This window comes from Tenrec ecaudatus, chromosome 7 (genome assembly GCF_050624435.1).
Source record: "Tenrec ecaudatus isolate mTenEca1 chromosome 7, mTenEca1.hap1, whole genome shotgun sequence".
NCBI classification, from domain to species: domain Eukaryota; kingdom Metazoa; phylum Chordata; class Mammalia; order Afrosoricida; family Tenrecidae; genus Tenrec; species Tenrec ecaudatus.
In genome coordinates this window covers 1042238-1064599 of record NC_134536.1, presented here as the reverse complement: position 1 = coordinate 1064599, position 22362 = coordinate 1042238, and the positions used below count along the sequence as shown (strand labels likewise).

Sequence of the window (22362 nt, the reverse complement as noted above, 5' to 3'; positions counted from 1 at the left end):
AAGCCTGCAGACCCACGGAGCGGCAAGCTCCTCGCCTTGCTCACGGGAGCCCTAGACACACCCACCGAGACGCTGCCCGCCACGGGGACTTCTTGCCGATCCGTCCCCGCCTCCCTGGCTGAAGGGCTCAGGGTCTGCTCCCCTGCTGGCAAGCCCACCTGCCTCCACAAGCACCCATCTGCATCCCTATCACCAAACAGCCTCCCGCCTCCTGTCAATTCCCAGGGGGCCCTCTGGGCTGCCCTGTGGATCCTTATGTTTCCCCACATCCTCCGTAGCCCCACCACAGTCCACTAACAGCAGTCCCAGGAGAGCGCTGGAGGCGGCCAGGGAGGCCGGCTGAGATGCTGCAAAGCTCCAACCAGGAGCCACACAGCCCAGGGCCAACCACCCGTCTGCCCTCGTTTGTGACTGAGCGGTGGCATGAAGAGCCACAGCACGTGGTGGTGTTGTCCCCTCGAGCCCCTGTGTTGCTAGGAACCCCTGGCCCTGCTCCGCCCCACGCAGCCTGTTTTCCCACTTCCTCTGAGTGGACCCTTACAAGACAGAGCGCCCAGTGACCTCGCCAGAGCAAAGTTTGACGACGAGCATGGGGCTGGTGGAAATGGCCTCACCCAAACTCACACCAGCAGACCCCAGCCTCTCGCCCACTGGCTCACACAGAGAAAGACCCAGGGACGTGCCCAGTGGGATGGCAGGAGAGGGGGAGCACATCTTGTGGTAGTTAAATAATCGTTTGTCAATTCGAGAGCACTAAGAGGGAAGGGGTGGAGTCTGGCCTGTCAATCAGGTCATCGCCAATGAAGCCTCTGTGTGGGCATGGCCTTCTCCTGAGGATTCTGGGAACTTTTGACTTCCTCCTTGGAGGTGTAAGACACACTCTGTCTCTCTCTTCACTCTCTGAGAGAGACTCATGGGGCTAGACTACCGACAAGACACATGGGGCTGGGCTGATGGAGCCAGTCCTCGGGAGCTGGAGGAGCCACATGGAGACCCCTGCCAGTGCTGAGATGCCTACAGGGCCACTGGATCCACAAGACTTCCCACCCACTGGCCTGTGATCTTCCTGCATTCCAAGTCATTGCATGTGTTTCGGGAGTCTGAAGAGGCCTTTTTAGATTGGTGTGGGACATATGGGCTCCTACTGGACTTATGGACTTGCTCTGGACTGGACTGGGATGTTTTCTCGATATTCAACTGCTCACGTATATAAAGCTCTCTCTTATGCACATATGTGTGTCTATGGATTTGATTCTCCATTCTACCCAGACTGCCACACCTCCCACATGGGGTGCCTGGCCACTTCCAGAGGGGCTGCCCCTCTCCCTCACCCCCCACCCCGTGGCCTAACTATGACGGACGACCCCACCCACCCATGAGGGCTGTTCCCCGGGACCTTTACACTTGACTCAAGGGCTCAGCACCCACCATCGGAGTCCTCCTGGCCGGGGTTGGCCACCAGCCGGCAGTTGTCCCTGTCATCGGGGACGCCATCGTTGTCATCGTCCGAGTCACAGGCATCCCCCTTGCCATCACGGTCATGGTCGGCCTGGTTGGCGTTGGAGATGTAGGGGCAGTTGTCCTGGTTGTTCTGGTGGCCATCCTCATCGATGTCCTCATTGTTGTCACACTGGTCCCCAACAAGGTCATTGTCCACGTCGGTCTGGGGGGCAGAATGAGAGGATGGCAGGGAGGTGGGAAGACCCTGGAGAGGCCTGAGGAGCAGCAGACAGCAGGGCTCAAGACCTGGAAGGGCAAGAGGGGCCACTCGATGTGGGGCCATCAGAGCGGCCAGACCTCTCAGTCACCTCTCCATGGTGCATTCTCCCTGCAGCAGAATGGAAGTCCATCGCCACAGCAGCCCCACAACACGTTCTACAGGTGAGCGAGCGAGCATCCTGTCCTCGCTCACCTCGACCAAAGGCAAATCCCTGTGTTGCCAATTCCCACCTTTCTCTCAGGGGCCAGGGGGTCAGAGAGAAGCAGACTGAGGCCCATCCTTCCCAAGGGAGGCTGCCGTGTCCACACTCCTGGCCCCTAGCAACTGAGATCCTGTAGCCATCCTTGGCCTGGATCCAGTGAACGTGTAGGGTTCGCATCGTTGACACCACCATCATGCCAGGATGAAGGCATGTCTGTCTGTCTGTCTGCCTGCGCACTAAGCTTGTTGCCACCCAGTTGGTTGAATCTGATGCATGGGGACCCTGGCCTCCCAGGGAGCAGGGATGAGCTCCGCAGGGTCTTCCTGGTGGGCTGTCACCTGCCCGTGAGCACTGCCAGGCTCTCTGTGATGTCCCCAGGTAGGTGCAAACTGTGGAACTTCGGGTGAGTGGTGAAGGACATGTGTCTGCACCATCAGCACCTGCGTCTGCATCTGCCTGCATACCTCTACCTCCCCACACACCTGGACTCACAGGGCCCCGGAGAAATGCCACAGACCATTCAGGGGGTGGGAGGTTGGCCAGCTTGTGAAGCACCCTGTACATTTCAACCACTGACGAAGACGTCAGACCGTCTGCCCACTTCTGCTCACAGGCCAAGAAGCCAGCTCACCTGTTCAGGGTTGTGCATGAGGGGGCAGTTGTCACAGTGGTCGCCCACGCCATCACCGTCGGTGTCCCTTTGGTCCGTGTTGTAGACATAAGGACAGTTGTCGCGCTCGTTGAAGACGTCTGGAGGGTCGGGGAAGAGGCGTGAGCCGCGCACGCTCAGGGAGAGCACACCGCTTCCTTGCCACGCCGGACTTTTCTCGAATAACAATCAATACTAGTGACTGAGGGGCCGAAGGTGGCAGTTGGGCTTAAAGAGAATTATATTCACGGGAGGCCATATGTCATATTCCTACATCCAAACTTTTCAAAATGCAATCAGTGCCTGGAGGCCCTTGGGTAAGGCCACATCAGGTCATTAAACTGAATGACTCCCCAAGGAGTCAACCTCTGAACAGGTTGCGTCCTACAGAGATTCAAACCACACACCTTGCCATGAGTCCCTGCCGACTCCCCGAGACCCCACGGTACAGGGAAGAGCTCCCCATGGGCACCCCAGACTGTAACTCTTTATAGGAGCACATCATGCTGTCTCTCTGCCTCGGAGCAGAGAGTGGTTCCGAACTGTTGCCCTTGTGGCTGTCAGTCCAATGTGTAGCCACCACGCCACCAGGGCTCCTGGTTATGAGACAACGGGCATCAGGCGTTCTACAAGGTGAGCTGCTAGATTCCTGGAGCCAATCCAGCAAGAGCTCTGCCCCACGTGCCCTCGGTAAACATTCCTGGGAAGCCTGTCCTCAGGAACCGTACATGTGCCTCCTTCCCCGCTGGCTTAGCGGGGCCATTGCTTCACTCTCGTTAACATTCCTGAAGTCAGGAACAGCCGCACCCAACGTGCACCTGCTCCCACAAGAGCCTCAAACTCACTCAGCCACGCAGTCCGTGCTGACTCCTGGCGACCCTACAGGACAGGAGAGAGTGCCCCTGCGGGCCACTGAGATTGCCACTTTTCCGGGGAGTAGAAAGCCTGATCTTGCTTAGGAGTCCCTGGTGGTTTTGAACTGCTGGCCTTGCACTTTCAGACCAACACGAAACCATGACGCCATCCAGAAATCTGGGACCCGCTCCCCGGGGAGGGACCAGCCACCAGGCATGGTCTCAGCTCTACCGCTGACCAGCACCAGGGAGCAGGCTGTCAGGCAATTGGGAAAGCAGGTCAGGGGTCCTTTTGAAGGAGGTACAAGGAAGGACACCTTGAGAATCAGTTGCCACACCTGCAGAAGCAAGCAGCCTGGGGCCTCAGCACAGTCTCAGGCCCAGAGGGAGGCTGGGGAGCTGAGGTCAGGGAGAGATGTCAGGGAGAGGGGCTGGGAGTGGGAGCTGAACAAGTGGGAGGAGGCAAGCATAGGGGTGGATGTCCAGTGAAGAAACCAAAAGCCCACCACCGTGGGGTCGGTTCTGACTCTTATCTACGTGAAGGACAGAGTAGGATTGCTAAGTCTATACATCTTGACAGGTGCAGGCAGCCTCTTCTTTTGTCCAGAATCTCACAGGTGGTTTAGAACTGCCGACCTCTGAGTTAACAGCCCAATGCTTAACCCACACTACGCAACGAGTACTCCACAAAGAAAGGCAGCCTCCCCCCCACCCCGTGTCCAGCCAGCCCCACCCCTAGGAGCCCTGTGGGACAGAAGAGAAGGGCCCCAGCCTGTGAGTCCTGATGGGAGCACACAGCCTCATCTTTCTCCTGGGGATAAGCTGGTGGGTTTGAACCACCGACCCAAGAGAGGAAAAACCCCGTGCACATCAGGCAGGTGGCCCCACAAGTCCCAGCGTGGCGAGGTTCCCTCCCCTCGCCTACCCCCTTCCCAGCTTCGAGCTTTCCCCAGGGCAGCAGGAGTGGGCGTGTGTCCAGGGAAACACAGGCTGGGGGCGCTCAGCAGGTGCAGAGAGACTGGACCTGGTGACTGGCTGCAAGCCTGGCCAGTGTCCTCCTCTCCTCCAGATGGCACATGTAACCTGCTGCCTTGGAGTCAGTGCTAACCTCTGGAGACCCTTTAGTCCAGGGTAGAACTGGGTTTGGGAGTCAGTCACTGTTTGTGGGGATAGAAAGCCTTGTGGTTCTCCCTGGGAATGGCTGGTGGTTTTGAACTGCAGACCTTGTGGCTAGCAGCCCAGTGTGTAATCATATATCACGAGGGCCCCTCTTAGGAATGGCTAACATGGCAAGAAGTGACTTTGGTGTGTCTATGTAAATCTGGTAAAATCATACCACAGGTCAAAAGAGTCAGTTACAGGGAGGCTGGTAGGCGTGGGGAGCAAGCGAGATGCAGCAGGACCGACGCTGGGAGTCGGGATCCTAGCCAACCTCTGCCAGAGGAGTGGGTGTGTCCCCACTCATCCTGAGCAGGGCAGGTTACAGGAGAGAAAGGAAGAAGCTGTCAGCCCTGAGTCAAGGTGACCCCAGGCCCCATGGACCAGAGCATAGTTCTACGCAGACACATGGCGGGCGGGACAGCACACATGGTGCGGCAGAGGCCAGTATCGGGGCCTGGTTGGGGCTGAGCTCAGCCAAGGGATGCAAAGTGAAGCGTGGGGCCGCCGTCACTCTGGGACGCAGGGATGGCAGCAAGCATGGACTGACCGTCCCCGTCGATGTCCACCGAGCAGGCGTCCCCCTCGCCGTTGTGGTCCGTGTCGATCTGCGCCGGGTTGTGCACGTACGGGCAGTTGTCACAGCGGTCTCCCACCTCGTCCTTGTCGTAGTCGAACTGGCGCGGGTTGAAGAGCAGCTGGCAGTTGTCCTGGGGGCAGAAGCAGTAACATACAGCTCTCTGTGGCGTTGCCTCCAACTCATGCGAAGCAGGGCAGGGCAGGGCAGCCAGCATTCAGAGGAACCACGTGGGGTCGATGAAAGCTGGGGAGATGCTTTGCCGATGTCATGTCACTTTATGCCCCTAGATGCACCTGCCCCCAAGGATGGCGCCATGTACGTCATGGTGGGAAGGCGTGCGCGAGTGTCTGCGGAAGGAATCCCTGAGCCAGAGAATCAGGGGAGCCATGTGCAGGAAAGTGGTGGATGGAAACATGCCCCCCTCTCCCAGCTAGCAACGTAGCACGGACCGATGTCGTGAATCATCTGCGCGCTGCTGTAATTTTCTTAGAAAATGAAAGTCCTTCGGTACTGCCACTGAGTCAAGCATAACCCCAGTGGAGGCCATCGCCCTGTCCACTCCCGCAGGCCACGCCGAGTCAGAACGCACGCGGTGATGCTCCCTTAGTGAGCCACACCATGAGCAACCCTGCTAGCCGAGGGTTCCGGACGGCCCCCTGTGCTACGGAACCAGCTGTGTCCTTGGCTGATGTGCCCTGGTCGTAGCCCTTCAGAACCAGTGAGGCTATTGACCAGGAGCCTCTAGGATGACCACCAGTCACCTTCAGACCTTCCTCCCTCACCTGGCGGAGAGCACGCTCCCCAGCTGGCCTACCTTCTCGTCGCTCACACCGTCGTTGTCATCATCCTCGTCACAGGCGTCGCCAATCCCATCCTTGTCGAAATCTTCCTGGCCAGAATTGGGCAGATGCGGACAGTTGTCCTGTTTAAAGGAACAGAATTTTCACCTAGTTAGCGAAGTTTAATAATTCTTCCCCAAGCTGTGGTGTCTGCAATCGCCTCGTGTGGAATAAGGGCTGGACACTGGCAAACCAAGGCAGAAGAAACGAGGCACGGGGACTGCGGTGCGGTGAAGCTCGCAAACCAAGCCGTGGATGGTCCGGAGAATGAACACACGGATCGTAGAAGAAATACACCCAGAAGGAGGAGGGCGAGATGCTGACCCACGTCCTTTCACTCACCCACCACCAGGCAAGCCCAGTCCTCAAGAGAGAACATCTTGTTAGGGAGAGAGTTGTGGATCACCAGGAAAGCCCTGAAGGGGAGGCCCTGGCACAGAAGCCACACCCTGGGCACAGACGTGCCCCCAGTGCTGGCACAGGTCAGGGTGGCATTGCTCTGCTGCCCATCAGCGGCCTCAACAGAAACTAAGGGCCACAGAAATTCTTCAGGCACTCTCAGTAGCCGCCTCTCCGTCAGCAGCACAGCACTGAGCAGGCAGCCCTCGGAGGAGGGCACATGGTTGCCCAGGGCTCATCTGGGGCCAACGACATCTAGCTCTTGGTTATGTCAAATGTCAGGCAGGAACTCAACTTCAAAACGGCATGCTTGCCATCCTATGAGTGCCAGCTACCCCCAAGGTTCCTTCAACTGTGGTGTCGCATGAGATCTGGGGGGCATAGCCTTCCTTTCCCCGGGCCTCTCTAGAATCTTATCTCTGCTTCAGAGAGCCGAGAAAAACAGAACTTGCTTCTCAGCCCCGGTTGGCTGTCAAGTCGCCAAGCAGCCACAGCAGGAAGTCGAGGTGAGGAGCCAATCCTCGGGGTACAGCCCATCCCTCCCCACACCCGTCACCTCACAGATTGACAGCCAGAGCGACCAACAGGGAGTGGATCTCCACCCACTCCGGGTGAAGGAAAGAGTGTGTCGAAGGGGCCCGATCAGAGAGGGGATGCAGAAGCTGACATCTCCAACACAGCTCTCTGCAGAAGTGGGCAACTCATGGCACGGCAGATAAAAATGAAAAGGTAGTCATTTGGTTTTCTGTCCGATGACATGACATTTGAAGGCACTAGAAGGACGGAGGACTGCCAGAATAACAAACCAATCATGGAAGACTATGAAGCAAGCTGCCCTGAAGAGCAGAGACGGCGAGACTCCGTCTTGTGTGCTGTGGACCCATCACCAGGACAGGCTAGTCCCTGGAGAAGGACATCATGCTGAGTAGAGTAGCCAGCCAGCGACGCAGAGGAAACCCCTCTGCGAACTGGATGGACACTGTGGGCCCAAACAAAGAGCAAATGTGAGGGCAGCATAGGACCACGCTGTGTTCAGCCCAATGGACACGGGGCCCCGCGACGGGCACCCACGGCAGCAAGCCCGTGTGTAGGCGAGACAGAGCAGTGCAGGCGCTAACCACTTGTGGGAATGGAAGCGTTACGAGAGGGAGCGTGGGAAGCCCTTGCTGGAATGACCACAGCGGGGGTCCTCAAACTGGTTAAACAGGGCCCAGTTCACTGTCCCTCAGACCCATTGGAGGGTTTAAAAAAAACTATGAACAAATTCCTATGCACATTGCACGTATCTTATTTTGAAGTAATAAAACAAACGGGGCAGAAACACCCGGCGGGCTGGATAAATGTCCTCGGCGGCCGCATGTGGTTTGAGGACGCCTGGACTACAGGAATGTGTCCAACAGAAACCCAGGTGGTCCCCAGAGAGGCACGTGGACCATTCATCTCCCCAGAAGCCCAGCGCACAGGCGCTGCCCAGACCAGGGCTTCAAACTCCCTGAGGAAGACCAGAGCATAAGGTGCCCGCGGAGGAGAACCCAGAGCCCAGGGCGGAAGGCTCAGTCAGTGTGCATGGGGCCAGAACACAGTCCTGAAACACACGCACAGAGCCAATTGTTCACAGTCTTGCAATTAAATCTCTTTCTCAACAGAGTGCTCAAAATATAGGACAATGTCATTGATAGCTCAGACAAGGGAAATTTTGCTGAAGATCATCCAATAAAGCCTGCCACACTGCATTGACAGGGAACTGCCAGAGGTTTGGGCCGGATTCAGGAGGAAATGGGGAACCAGGAATATCATTGCTGACGACAGAGGATTTTGGCTCAAATCAGAGAAAAGCAGAAAGGTGTTTGCTTGTGTTTTATTACCTATGTCAAGGCGTTCAACTGTGTGGATCATAACAAACTATGGGTGGCCTTGGGAAGACCCGGAATTGCAGGACACGTCATTGCGCTCCCTCGTGCAGGGATCAAGAGGGGACAGGACAGGGAACACTGCACAGTTTAAAATCAGGAAAGGTGTGCGTCAGGGTTGTATCTGCTCACCATACTTGTTCAATCTGTGTGCTGAGCAAATCGTCAGAGAAGCTGGATTGTGTGAAGAAGAGTATGGCACCAGAACTTGAGGAAGGCTTATGAACCACCTGCAATGTGCAGATGACACCACCTTGCCTGCTGAAAGTGAGGAGGACTTGAAGCACTTGCTGACGAAGATCAAGGATTATAGCCTTCAGTGTGAAGTACAACTTAATGTGAGGAAAACCAAACCCCCACAACTGGACCAGTAGGTGATGTCGTGATCAATGGAGAAAAAGTTGAAGTTGTCAAGGATTTCATCTTGCTTGGATCCACAATCGATGCTCATGGAAGCAGCAGCCAAGAGATCAAAAGACCTATTGCACTAGGGAAATCTACCACGCGAGACCACTTTAGAGAATCACAGAGCAAGAATGTTACTTTGAGGGCTAAGATGCACCATGGTATCCTCCATTGCATCATATGCATGTGAGAGTTGGGTGTTGCACAAGAAGAATCCATGCATTTGAACTGTGGTGCTGGGGAAGAACATTGAAAGTACCACGGACTGCTAAAAGGACAAAGGGATCTGTCTTGCTGTCTTTTAGAAGTACAGCCAGAGTGCTCCTTAGAGGCAAGGAGGGTGAGACTTCGTCTTATAGACTTTAGACATCTTGTCAGGAGAAATCAGTCCTGGAGAAGGACATTATGTTTGGTAAAGTAGAGGGCCAGGAAAAAAACAGGAAGGAGATGGATTGGCATAGTGGCTGCCACAATGAGCTCAGGCAAAATAATGATTGTGGAGATGGGGCAGGGCCAGGCAGTGTTTTGTTTTGTTGTACATAATCAGGTTTCTATGAGTCAGAACTGACTCGATGACACCCAACAAGAACAGCAACATCATCATCTTAAATGTTGTGCATCCATCTACCTCCTTATTTATCTCTCACCCATGTACCTACCTACTTACCTCTCATCTCTCGATTACCTACTTACCTATTTAACTGTCTCCCTATTTATCCATCTGCCTATCATCTATCTATCTATCCATCCATCCATCTATCCATCTGCCTATCATCTACCTCTCTCTCTCTGCTTCTTTGGGTCTATCTAGGTTTCTTTGGGTGCTATAGAGATAAGTCTGACTTAGGGAGCCCATGTACAATAGAATGAGACCGATAGACCTATCTGCTCCATCCTTACAAACACTAGGTCTGAGAACAATCTCTGCTGCGTCAGTCCATATCATGAAATGCCTTCCTCCTTTCTGTTGACCTTATAATGTTTCCACAAACTTTTGCACCCACCTACTCACATGACATGTTCAAGAGCATGAGGAAAAAGATTAAAATATTGTGAGAATGATCAAAATGTGTGTGATAGGTAGGTTTAGTGTGCCAACCTGGCCTATAGGAACATGTGGGATTAATCAGGTGGCAGTTTGATTGGAGGGCAAAGAGATAAAGGGCATGGCATGGCCCGCTCCTAACTCTCATGCTTTCTGGTGTATAACTGCTCTAGCTAGTTCTCTGCCTCGACTCGTGAGTTCCACTACCTGTGGAACAGCCAACCTGTGGATCATGTTGCAAGAGCTTGAGGTTCCTTCGAGACCTGCTTTGCCGTGCTGCTGATGTTACATTGCTTGAGTTTGAGGCTGGCGGATCGTGTCGTCTTGCGTTGCTCGGGTTTGCTATCTCATAGGGCCTGCTTTGCTAAGCTTCCGAACTGCTGACTCTTGGTGACCCTGCTGTTTGCTGTCTGATACCTTGACCTTGAACCCAGCAGCCCATATGAGTTGAAGGACTTACAGACTCCTTGAGGCATGTGGGCTGTAACCGGAAGAGACTGGTGTCCCATTGTGCAGGGCAAGGCACCGTCTCACAACGAGTATCATGGATGAATGCTACCTCCACATGCGACTGGGGCAAGGGCTGGTCTAAGCATTGGCATCTCAGTGGTGCAAACAGCACGCTCAACCGTTAAACAAAAGGCGCAGGCTCAAGTCGCCTGGAGGTGCCTCGGAAGAAAAGCTTGCTGTGAGGGCTAGGGTTCCTGTCACGCAGATGCTCCTGGGTAAGGTCGGGGCAGAGCCCAACCTACCACGCGGGTCACCTCCTTAGCGGCATACACCTTTCTGTATAAGAGAGAGAGGGGCTAGCAGGATTGAATCCTCTGGGCCTCTTAACTTCTGCTGGAGATGGATCTTGCGTCTTGTCCATCCATGCCCTGTTGCATCTCAGGAGCCGTCAGCAGACGGCTGATGGCGGATTCATTAGGCTCACTTTGTACCTCGCCATCCACCAGCCCTTTCCCCCTGCTCTCTCTGCTTCCTCATCCTGCTTCCTGGACACCAGCTTCTGAGAGTCCACAGAAGCCTGACCCCACCCCCACCCCCCGCCTGGACTGGCTCCTGGGTGACTCCTATCACCGTGTGAGCCACTCTTGAAGCCAGTCGCTTTCTGTGCAGACACATATCAGAGCGTCACTGGCTTTGATTCTCCGGAGAACCCAACCCAACACACTCAGTGACTGACTTCTAAAAACCTCTTGGAGCACAATTCTGCTAAGATTCACACAAGGACCTCCCGGGTCAGAGCCAGCAACACCAGAGACACTGGTTGTAGTTGCCCCCCACCCCCATCCCATCCCTGCCACCGGCCTACCTTGGTGCAGTGGTAGGTGGCGTTGATAGCACAGGCCAGGTTCTTGTTGGGCCAGCCGTCCAGGTCTGAGTCCTCCCCACAGATGAGACCATCGCCAGCGTAGCCTGTCTGACACTCGCACTTGTACATGGGGTCGCTGAAGTGCCCCAGGTAGATGCACTCGGCGTTCTTGTGGCACCTGTGAGTCTTGTCTTTACACGGGTTCTCGGGCTCACACACCTGCAGGTGAAATGCCGGGTGAGGGCAGAGGCTTGGTGGCCAGAGACATGGGTCCTAAGCCTGCTCACTGGGCTGCCATGGAGAGGCCGTGAGCAGGCAGGACACCTGAAGCCTGGGGTTGTTTCCCGAGGTGGCCGGGAGCCCACTCCACCTGCTACTGAGTAAGAGGCGCATCTCTGCACATCCACAGGAGGCCGGCCGCAGGTGTCGGGGCATCTCACACACGCTGACTGCTCAGGTGCCGCCTGTTTCCCTGCCTCAACGTAACTGACTGGCCACGAGCTCACTGGTGTTTGCACTTGTATTAGTTTATGCAGCTTATAAGCCTGAAAGCAATGCCGGTCTTAATAGGAGCCGGCTGGGCAGGATGGCTGGGCCTCAAATAACCAGTCAGCAGAGTTAATAACCTGACTCAGGTCTAACCCCCTGAGCTCTCTGCCTACCCCCCAGGTCTGGCTCCCAGCTAATCGGCTCGCCCTGAGGGCGCGTTTTCTCAGGGGGTGGGAGGTCAGCACTTCCTGCCCTATGCTCACCAGCAACACTGAATGCCCACCCTGGTCTTCTCTACGCCCTCCCTCCTCTTTTCTGAATCAGTGTTGATAAACAGGGTGGGGGGGGGAGCTGTGGAAGGAGGAGGAAGAGGTTGGAGGTGGAGGGGGGAGAAAATTGTGGTATTACATAGTCTGTTGTCAATTTGAGACTTAAGAGTGAAGGGGTGGAGTTTAGGGTGCAGCTTGATAACCTCATTTGGAGGTGCTAAGGAGATAAATAGCTCACTGGAGGCAGGACACACTGACACTCCCTGTGAGACCTTCCTCTTGAGAAGACACAGGGAGCACTCTAGAGCCCAGGAGCTGGAGGAAACACGTGGAGACCCCTGCCAGCACTAAGATGCTCACAGCGCCACTGGATCCACAAGACTCTCTACTCACTGGCCTGTGATCTTCCTGCATTCAGCGTCATTGCATGTGTTTCATGAGCCAGAGCAGGAATTTACAGACTAATGTTGAGATATGAGCTAATCAGACTTATGGACTTGATCTGGACTGGACTGCTTTCTTAATCACAAATGCTCTTGTATATAACACTCTTTCTGATACACATGCGACTCTCCCTGGATTTGTTTTTCTAGTCTACTCGGACTGACACAAGGTGAACGGAAGGATGTGGGATAGAGGAGCAGGGTAGAGGCCTCAGGGATGCCGCAGCTGGGGGCACCACTCACCTGCTTCTCTGTCCTGGCAGCCTCCAAGCCCACCCCGAAGGGCTGGCTGCCCTTGTAGCGGGGCGGGCAGGGCAGGCAGTGGAAGCCAGGGTTTGTGTTCACGCAGCGGTGCGCCTTGTTGGCGGTGAAGCAGACGTCAGAGACCACAACACACTGTGGAGACAAACAGATGGTGGACAGTGGGTGGTAGGTCCTCCTAGCCCATGCTGAGCCCGTTCCCACCCTGGGCGGGGAGGGGACCCCACCTCATCCAAGTCCTCGCAGTGGGTGCCATTGCCCAGGAATCCAGCCGGACAGGATCCGCAGGACCAGGAGCCATCAGGGAAACTGTCACACTGCGCCCCGGGGAAGCAGGGGTTGGACAGACACCCATCTGTGAGGGAGAGGACACAGTTAGGGACCAGTCAGATGACAGCACTGCTGAGCCCAGAGGGGTGCTCCGTTTCAATGCTGTCCCACAGCCTGCAGGGTCAACACTCAAGCTCCAACCCATGGCCACTGAGACCGTTCCCACTCGCCTGGAGGACAGAGCGGAATTGCCCTGTGGGTTTCCAAGACCCAATCTTAGCGGGAGTAGAAAGCCTTGTTGTCCACCCCGCCCAACTAATAGCCCACTACGCCCCCAGGGCCAGTGAGGGATGCTTGCCGATGCCACCGGGGCCAGAAGCCATCACCGTGACCATCACAGTGACCATCTCTGTAAGTGGTCAAAAACAGGTGTGCCCTGAGGTCCCTGGTCTGCACCCCACCCATGGCCATGGCCCTGGAGACTCAGATGGTCCAGGCGATGTCTACAGGTCTGGACACTCGCTCGTCACTGAGCCGTGTGGTGAAGAAGGCCGAAGCCACTCACAGTGTCTGGTGTGCATGTGCAGCACGGCCAACAGGTGTGAGCGTGGTTATAATGCGGATGACTTTAAAACACACGGCCGCTTCCTTTGCAGAGTGTGACCAGAATCGGTGTCCGTTTCTAGTCTATTCTAGTGGACACGCATTGGGCTGCGATCTGCACGGTTGGCAGTTCAAAGCCAGCAGCAGCTGTGAGGGAGGCGGACTGGGCTTTCTACTCCAGTGCACAGTTACAGTCTCTGAAACCCACCGGGGGTCTCTGTGAGTCAGTACTGCCCCGGTGGCAGGGAGTGAGTCTATACTGATTAGCTGTTTCCCAAAAATGTCTGCACTTTTAGCCAGGAGGAAGAACCAATGATTATTGAAAGTGGGCAGTATGCAGAAGCCACGAGCAGACCGAAGCCCACTGTGCACAGAGGAGGCCCACGGACAAGTCTCCTCCACCCTGGTGCATCCTGCATTCACACGTCCCGTCCACCACCGACATGTCACGTCCACCACCGACATGCCACGTCCACCACCGATGTTCCACATCTACCACCAACACGCCATATCCCCCACCAATATGCCAAGTGCCCCATGCACCACCAGCAGACCTCAGCCCTCACCAGCCCACCCTGTCCATCACCCTCCTCCTTTGTCCGCCACTGACATCCTCCATTTACCCACCTCCATATCCCTAGCCTCCACCCTCACTATGCGGCCTCACCATCTACACACCCCGTCTGCCCATCTACACTCTCTGCTCTCATGCCCTACCCACCATCCATTGGCTCAGATCCACCACTGACCTGGCTCCACCATGCCATGCCCTCCCCTCACTAACATGTCCACACACCCCCAGCCACGCCCCCTCAGGCCACGCTGGCCCCACCCACCGACTGGGCAGCTCCTGCGGTTGCACACATGCTGCTCCGTGGTGTCTCCCACGCAGTCCTTCCCTCCGTGCTGGGGTTCTGGGCTGTTGCAGACCCGAGTCCGCTCACGGATGCCTCCAGCACACGTGACTGTGCAGGCTGACCATGGGGACCAGGGGCTCCACCGGCCGTCAACTGTGGGGACAGCAAACACAGGTCAGAGCACAGAGGCGTCATGAATATGGGGGTGGGGGGGTACCTGGCACTGGGACACGGGGTGGGGGAGACTGATGAGTCACACAGGCTGTGAGCAGGACCCTCAGTGGGCACACAGTTAGTGCCCTGGGCTGCACCTGAGAGGCTGGGCACTCTGGACCATCCAGGCAGCCAGGAAGGAAGGCCTGCCCACCATTTCTGAGAATCCTGTGGTGCGTGGTCCCCCGACGCCGGTGGGACCCTGGGAAGCGCACCATCTCCACGGCAGCTGTTCCATGCCCTCACACCCTGTGCTTTTGGCCATGGTAGTGGGGTGTCTTTGGTTCACGGTGGTGCCAGGGGCCATCTAGCTGGCTCCGATCCATGGCGGCCCTGTGTCTAATCAAACCAAGCGCCGCCCACCCTGTGCCATCCCACAGTCGCTGTCATGTGTGAGCCGTCTGTCCAGGGCCGTCCTCTTCGCTACTTCCCGTGTCCTTTCCTGAGCAGGCGTCTTTGGACCCCAGCACCCTCTCCAGGGACATCTCTACCTTTCCCTCCTTACTGCACCCTCTTCGATGTCTCTTACTCTAAGGAATGAATCCCGTGTCCACCAAGCCAGCCAGCCGGACACTGGGTGGAGTCCCAACCAGAACAGATGTCCCTTCAGAAAGCACCAGCTCCAGGGCCGTTGCCACGGAGCCGAGCACTTGACAGACAGGCGTCCCCATGGGCAGCCCATCCTGAGCCAGGGCCTGGGAGGAACAGTGAGGCTTCACTCTCACACCTAGGAAGAAAGCCAGGTGACTGCTCTGCAGAATCACAGACCTGGCGGCAAAGGGCCACACGTGGCTGGAGCGTCTCGTATCACAGACAAGGTCTCCGTTTCTGGAACGTTAGCTGAACTTGACGATGGTTAGGTATGGCTTGTACCTTGCGATGACATCTTCCCCCACTGCCTGTTGGTGTCTGTGATCCAGCTCCCCTGAAGGGTCATTGCTTGGGGAAGGTGGGGCTTTGTGTGAACTGGACACATGCACGTACCAGGACAGGGGATGCCCTCGCAGGCCTTGGTCTCACGGCCACTCCCCTTGCAGTTCTTGCCACCCATCTGTGGGACGGGCGAGTTGCAGAGCCGGATGCGGGTGATGTTGCCGACACCACAGGTGGCTGAGCAGGAGGACCAGGGTGACCAGTGGCTCCAGCCGCCATTTTGCCGAACTGCAGGAGGGGACGGAGCAGGAGGTCAGTACAGGAGGGGACAGGGCTGGAGGTCAGGGCAAGAGGGAACAGGGCAGGAGGTCAGGGCAGGAGGGGTGGAACGGCCGAGGAGGGGGCCCCAGCCTGCTGCTAGGTGGCTGCCAGATGTGACATAGCTGCAAAGGGAGGCCACTTGGCGGCCACTGTCTCGGCCGACAGGAAACGCTTAGCAGATCATCTGCGCCTGCCTCACAGGATTGATCCAGGACCACCTTCCCCGAGGCTCTGGTGGCTCTAGGAATGGCTGCCCAGAGGAGAGGCCCTGGAATCTCTCTGGTCAGATCCGTGCTGTCTGACATGCGCCATGGTCACCTCCCTGACCAGGTCGGGGCTTCTCCACACTCACTGCGGTCGTCGCATTTGCCCAGGCTGCACAGCCTTGTCTGGATGGAGGGCCCCAGGCAGGTGTTGCTGGTGACGTCACAGGAACGTCCTCTCTGCTGGGTCCCCGAGCCGCAGGTCACGGAGCACTGGGTCCACTCGGCCCAGGGGGACCAGCCCTCCTCGCTGTCGGGGGCTTGGGGGAGGGAAGCAGGGTCCGGTTAGGTCACGCTGGCCACCTCACTGGCCTGGACCCAGCAGCTGCTGAGATCGGAACTCAGGCCTCTGGGCCTCTGGGTGGGCAGCCTTCTGCTCTGGGGGTTCTGAGGGGCTCAGCACTGCCTACAGCCCACCAGGGACTCAATCCGGGAGCTCAGTGGCGGAAGTGGTAAGCCATCTTCCAAGACAGATTGTCCACCCTGCTTCCAGGAGGCTTCCTGGAAGCCACACCAGGGCAGTCCATGTCCATGCCAGTCTTTCTGGGAGTGACCAGCACAGCTCTTGGTTGACATATCGGACAGAACTCAGTGCTGAACAAGCTCAAAAGCCAGGCCAAACCAATTGCCATGGAGGCAGTGCTGGCTCACAGCGACCCCCGTGGGTGTCCCAGACGGTCACCATTCACTCCAGCAGAAAGCCGTCTCTCTCCCGAGCAACAGCTGGTAGTTTTGAACTGCTGACCGTGTGGATCTCAGCCCAACACGTAACCACTATGAAACACCCTCAGTGGTTTCACACGGGCCGTCACAATGCCTGACAGCCAGAAGGGACAGGGCTGGACTACAGGGAGCACCCTGGCTGGCCAGCAACCGGGCCCCTGCCTCTCCACCTGGGCTGCTCTGGCCCCTAAGAGCCCACTGTGCCCCACAAAGGTCCTAGGAGTAACCCAGCGGAGAGCAGGTATGGAGACAGGAAGTGGTCAAGGAGGCCCCTCCCTCTGCTCAGATGCCCTCCCTCAAGTTGGTGGGAGCCCCCGGTGGTCAGATCCCATTGACACTTCTGCACACACGGCCCTGTGCATTTCACCATCGCAATCAGCCCCCAGGAGAGGGGAGACACCCGGGGCTGACGCTGAAACAGAGAAAGGGGACAATCGCCGAGTGCCACCCATCTGTTGTGCACGCCCACTGCTGAGCCATTACAGGACAGCACACACCCTGGCCGCCAACACGAGACAAGCGGGCACTGGCCCAGCCTGAACCACTGCCAAGCCAGAGGCCCGGGGGATCTCCAGGCCAGGCGTCCAAGCACAGCAGGCACTCAGGGCACAGCCAATTCTAGGGGCTTCTCTTCAGAGCCCCAGAAGGGAGCAAGAGCTCTGCACCCAGCACGGGGGGCACCTGCTGTCCACAAAGGAGTCACAAAGGTGCCCCCGCCAGCAGGCTGCAGGGGCCGGCCTGCATGGAGATGTTGCCAGGCCTCTGTCAGGGCCTCTGTGGACTCAGACCTACAGCCTGTCGACTCCAGCATCAGTCAGGGGCCCCGGGGAGACACAGTCCCACACTGAGAAGCCTGGGTTGTCAGAGAACCCCAGAGAACAGGGCCCTAGGCGAGCTCAGAGAAGGGCAAGGGTTTGAAACCACCAGCCACTCCTCAGAAGACAGAGGAAGCTGTCTGCTTCCTACCAGAGATTCTGGCTCAGAAACACGCAGGGCAGTTCTGCCCTGTCCTGCAGGCTCACTGTGAGGGGCATCACCTCGCTAGTGGGGAGCTTGGTTGGTGGGGCGCCCACCGCAGTGGGGAGAAGAGGACTGAAAAGCCACGTGGAGGCGCGGTTGCAAGGAGCTGTTTGGGGGTGCCGGGTGTTTCCTGAGCACTGAGGACATCAGGCACTGGGGTGCTGGGCTGTGTGGCCTGACATTAGGGAGTCACTCGAGAAGACCGACGGGGCACAGGAGCAGCACAGGGACCTGAGAGAGCCCTCTCCCCCAGATCAGGCCCCTGGCTTCCGCCCTCATCCTTCCCTCTGTCCACCCCCCGCAGTGCCTCAGCAGGGGCACCTGGCAGGGGTCCACTTTTTTTCTAGGGGCACAAATGCCATCCTGAGACTAGTCCCTGAGAAAGGGATCAGCCTGTGTCTGATGCTCCACGTGTGTGTTTAGTGTGTTTGTGGTGTGTGAGTATATGTGTTTGTGGTAAGGTGTGTGTGTGCTCTGTACATGTGTATGTTTGTGATGTATATGCTTGCGGTGTGATACGTGTGTGTGTTTATTGTGTGTATGTGTGTGGTGTGATGTGTGTGTGTTTATTGTGTGTATGTATGTGGTGTGTGTATGTGTGGTTAGTGTGTGTCTGTGTGTGGTGTGAGTGTAGGTCTAGGCCCTACCCCTTCCTGTGCACCCATGCCCCCCCACACCCTCTGGCAGGGCACTTACGGTGGAAGCAGGAAGGACAGCATTCGCCCTCCAGGAAGGATGGGTTTGCACACGTCACTGGCGGGCAGGCGATTTGGTGGCAAACAATTTTAAATTTCTACAAGTAAACAGAAGCACAGATACAGCACCCATGGGAAGCAGCCAGCAAACAAAGCTTTGGGAAAGATGAGCACAGGGCTGACTGGCCGAGGGTGGACAGTGTGTTGCCCTGTCCTCCACAGCCGGGGGTCTAATATTTAGATGCAAGAGCCTGGTGGCTGTCTGCCCTCTCTCTCCTTCCAGCCTGCAGGGTGGGTGTGAGGGCCAGCACCCCTGGGTCCAGGCCACTGAGAAGCCAGGGGTCCACATCATCTATCCAATGACTGGAGAGTGACTGGCATCCCCCAGGGTGTCATTTGTTGACCCAAGTGCCCGGCAGCACGGGTGGCACCAAACACACACAGGACAAGCATGGTGTCGCATCACCTGCTGTCTGAACTCCTGTCCTGCGTGGACTGTGGTTTCAGCTGTCCCGTGTGGCAGTCATGTGCCAATGAGCAGCAGGGACACGAAATGATAGTCACAGGGAGTGACCACAATTGGCCACAGAGGTGTACTTGGTACTTGTACACCACAGAGTGGGAACTGCGCCTGACCTTGAGGAGGGGCGGGGGCTGTGCCTGACCTTGCACGTGCAGGTGGTGCAGCTGTCCACCACCCAGGTCTCGTTGTCCGCGAATACCCGGCCCTCCTGCCAGCAGGCAGTCACGTTCCTGGTCCTGGGAGGGCCCCCCACCAGCTCCCACAGGAACTGGTTGTCGTCTGCCTGCAACATGAAGGGAAGCGTTCAGCCACAGATGGGCGCACAGCGCACTCGGGCGTGTTCACCGCACAGCAGGTCGTTCTTTTCTGGGGCGCAGAGGCCGCCAGAATCCACGGGCTGCGTGGTCCTACGGTCTGTGTGGAGCTGACTTGCAGACGAAGCCAGGGAAGGAGGCATTCAGTCAGCGACTGCAAGGAGGAGGTCTCAGCCCTTGCTCTGACTTGCCTGCTTCGGCCCCGTCCATCCATACCTGCCCCGTGAGCATCTCTCTGTGGACTGTCCTGCCTCTCCGCATGCTTTCAGGTGGCCCCTGAGGATGGCCCTGACCCAGAGGGTGAAGGAAAGCCCACTAGTGCTGGGGTTTGTGGGGGGTGGGGTGTCATGGTGGTGCTGGGAGAAGGGAGGTGTCATCTGGTCCTGCAGCTGAGAGCTCAGGCCCAGACAGTGTAGTTCCCTTGTGTCCCCGGCCCATTGCTCAATAGGAGGAAGTATATTCCTATGGCCCTTCTAGCCATCGTCCTTACGAGATGGACAGTAATTGTGGATTGCAGGGGCGGGGAAGACCTAAGATGGGGTTAAGTCCTGAGCGTAGGAGAGGATGTGGACCAAACTGCAGCCTTTGTGGCCTTGGGGGCACCGGTGAGACTACAGCAGAAGGCGGAACTTCATTTCTCTTAGAGCAGTGGTTCTCAACCTTCCTAACGCTGGGACCCTTGAATACAGGTCCTCATGTGGTGGTGACCCCCAACCAGAAAATCATTTTTGTTGCTACTTCATCACTGTCATTTTGCTACTGTTATGAATCATCATGTAAATACCTGATATGGAGGATGTATTTTCATTGTTACAAATTGAACATCATTAAGCACAATTAAAGCATAGTGGTTACTTGCAAAACAATATATAATTATATACAGTGAAATATTTATGTGTTTTCCAGTAGTCTTAGGTGACCCCTGTGAAAGGGTCACTCAACCCCCAAAGGGTTCCCGACCCACAGGTGGAGAACCGCTGTCTTAGGTGGATGGTCAGCTAAAAAGCAAACCACACCTCCATCAAAGCCATTCCTCAGTGAGTAAGAGTCCCCCACCGCCCAACACAGAGAGAACCCCCAGGAGGGTCTAAAGAGCACCTCCCAGCCCCTCTGTGCAGGGCAGAGGCTGCCAGACCAGAGCACCAGGGACTGCCAGGCAGAGACCCGGAGGAACGGCTCTGAGGCCACGGGACTATGGAGTTGTGGGGCCGAGCGAGCGGCAGACGGGCTGGCTTCCGGGCCCACGGCAGCAAGGTCCATGGGCCCAGGAGGCGGAGAGGCCAAGGACGAGGGAGGCATGCACGTGCTGCCGGCTGTGGACCCAGGACCGCCTCTCCCCTCGTCAACGTCTTGGCACTGAATTGCCGCAGCCCAGCGAGCAGGGAGGAAGGGTCAGTGTCAGCAAAGGGTAGGAGGACAGAGCAAGGACGCCTGCCTGACCCGGCCTCGTGGCCACAGGGCAGCCAAAGGACCTCAGCTCGGACCACCTCCGTGGCCATTCACCATCCGGGTAGGGGCAGCAGATTAAGGACTGTTCTGCTAGCCAAAATGTCATGAACCCGAACTCCCGGGGAGAAAGACAGGCAGGCTGTCCCCATAAGGACGGAGTCTCAGACACGCTTGCAGCAGTTCCACTCTCTCCTGGAGGGTCTCCACGAGTCAGAATCGCCTCCGCCGCGGCGGGTTTATATTTGCTCTTGATCGTGGTGGAAAAGAGAGAAACGCATTCTCACTCTCCTGGGGCTACAGATAGAAAGAGACTACTGGGGTCAAAAGACAGCTACACCAGCTGTCCTGAAAAGAGTGCGTGGTTTCTCTTTGTTCTATGAAGTCTCCACGGGAGGCTCCTATGGGGGTCTCTTTTCCCTCCGCCACAGTTTCTAGTTCAGGGTGATGGACCCTCTGAGGATCGGGGGACAGATACCCGCAAAGATGCCCAAGGATCTGCCAGTCTGACTTCTTTCGCAGCTTCGGGAAACTCACATCTCCCGAGTCCAGGTGGAGCAGGCTTGTCCTGAAAGGTCCTTTCTGCCGAGGGCTCTGAGCCCGTCAGCTGCCGAGAGAAGGACCTACTTATTCCCTTTGCTGGGCCCAGCTATGGAGTGGGCTGCTGTACACTGAGGTGCCACCCCAAACACCCGTCAGCTGCTCCACAGGAGAAAGACTTGTTCCCCAAAAGATTGACAACCTCAAAACCCCTACGGAGCGGAGCTACACTGCCCCACGGGTTGCTGAGAGTTGCTTCTTGGGTGCAGATTTCTGCTTCTTTGTTTTTGCTGAAGGTGCTGGGCTAGTCAGCTATCCCCTCCGGAGCACCTACCTCGGATCTCCTTTCACCCCTGCCCTCCCGCCCGCCCTCCCAGACACCTACCACTTGCTTGAGGTTCTTGTGCAGCTGGTCCACGACCACGTGCAGCCCCGAGAGCTCATTGATCATGTGGCCCAGCTCCTCGCATGAGTGCTCGCACACCTGCGGCTTCTTCTCCAGCTGCTGGTCCCCGTACCCTGAGGTGACGTGTGGCGTCAGGTGCAGGGTCTCTGTGTGCTCGCTGATGGTGTTGGCCTCTGCTGTGGGGGAAGCACACCAAGGGGTGAGAGAGAGGTCGAGCCCCCTACTGTGGGAGGTGGTGCCCATAGTAGGTCTGGGATGGCAGACTGCTAAGTGGGAGTCCCCAGGTGGCTCAAAGGATCAAACGCTCCACCACTAGTGGGAAGGTTGATGGTTCAAACACACCAGAGGCTCCCTGGGACCCAGACCCAGTGTCAAGCTTTGGAAAGTACCCACCATTCAGCTCTACGGTTCTGTGGCACTTCTGGGGCTACCATGCACCAGAATCCACCTAGGACAACCACAGGACCTTTCCAGTAGTGACCAAGTTTCAAAATGGACTGTCTACTTCCAAAACAGTATGTCGTGAGCACGTGGAAACAGAACATCACCCCACCCATCGTGACCGCTCCGGTGTCAGGCTTCTTTTGTCTGGTTTCCCAAGCCTGGTGGCCTTTCGCAAGGACTGGGCCCTCTGGGTCACATGTCCTGAGCACGTGAGAACTATCCTATACATCCGTCTAAGGAGCATTCCGGCTGTGCTCCCCAGACAGACCTGTCTGTGCGTCTGGCAGCCCACGACACTGCCAGAAGATTCTTC

The 22362-nt window shown here is 56.8% G+C and overlaps 1 protein-coding gene across 3 annotated transcripts in view; it reads right to left on the bottom strand.

Moving 5' to 3' along the window:
- THBS2 (thrombospondin 2) overlaps window positions 1-22362 on the bottom strand; it is a 50502-nt gene that overhangs the window by 8430 nt on the left and 19710 nt on the right. For 2 of the 3 annotated variants that reach the window (XM_075554258.1, XM_075554256.1), the window contains exons 5-17: window positions 21585-21781; window positions 19042-19182; window positions 18378-18474; window positions 16028-16198; window positions 15466-15642; window positions 14248-14421; window positions 12766-12893; window positions 12521-12673; window positions 11077-11295; window positions 5978-6085; window positions 5134-5293; window positions 2554-2672; window positions 1429-1663 (exon numbers count right to left, since the gene is read on the bottom strand). In XM_075554258.1, the coding sequence (XP_075410373.1) occupies window positions 1429-1663; window positions 2554-2672; window positions 5134-5293; window positions 5978-6085; window positions 11077-11295; window positions 12521-12673; window positions 12766-12893; window positions 14248-14421; window positions 15466-15642; window positions 16028-16198; window positions 18378-18474; window positions 19042-19182; window positions 21585-21781 (2079 nt within the window). The remainder of the gene's footprint in view (window positions 1-1428; window positions 1664-2553; window positions 2673-5133; window positions 5294-5977; window positions 6086-11076; window positions 11296-12520; window positions 12674-12765; window positions 12894-14247; window positions 14422-15465; window positions 15643-16027; window positions 16199-18377; window positions 18475-19041; window positions 19183-21584; window positions 21782-22362) is intronic. The other variant, XM_075554257.1, reaches the window with a different exon arrangement.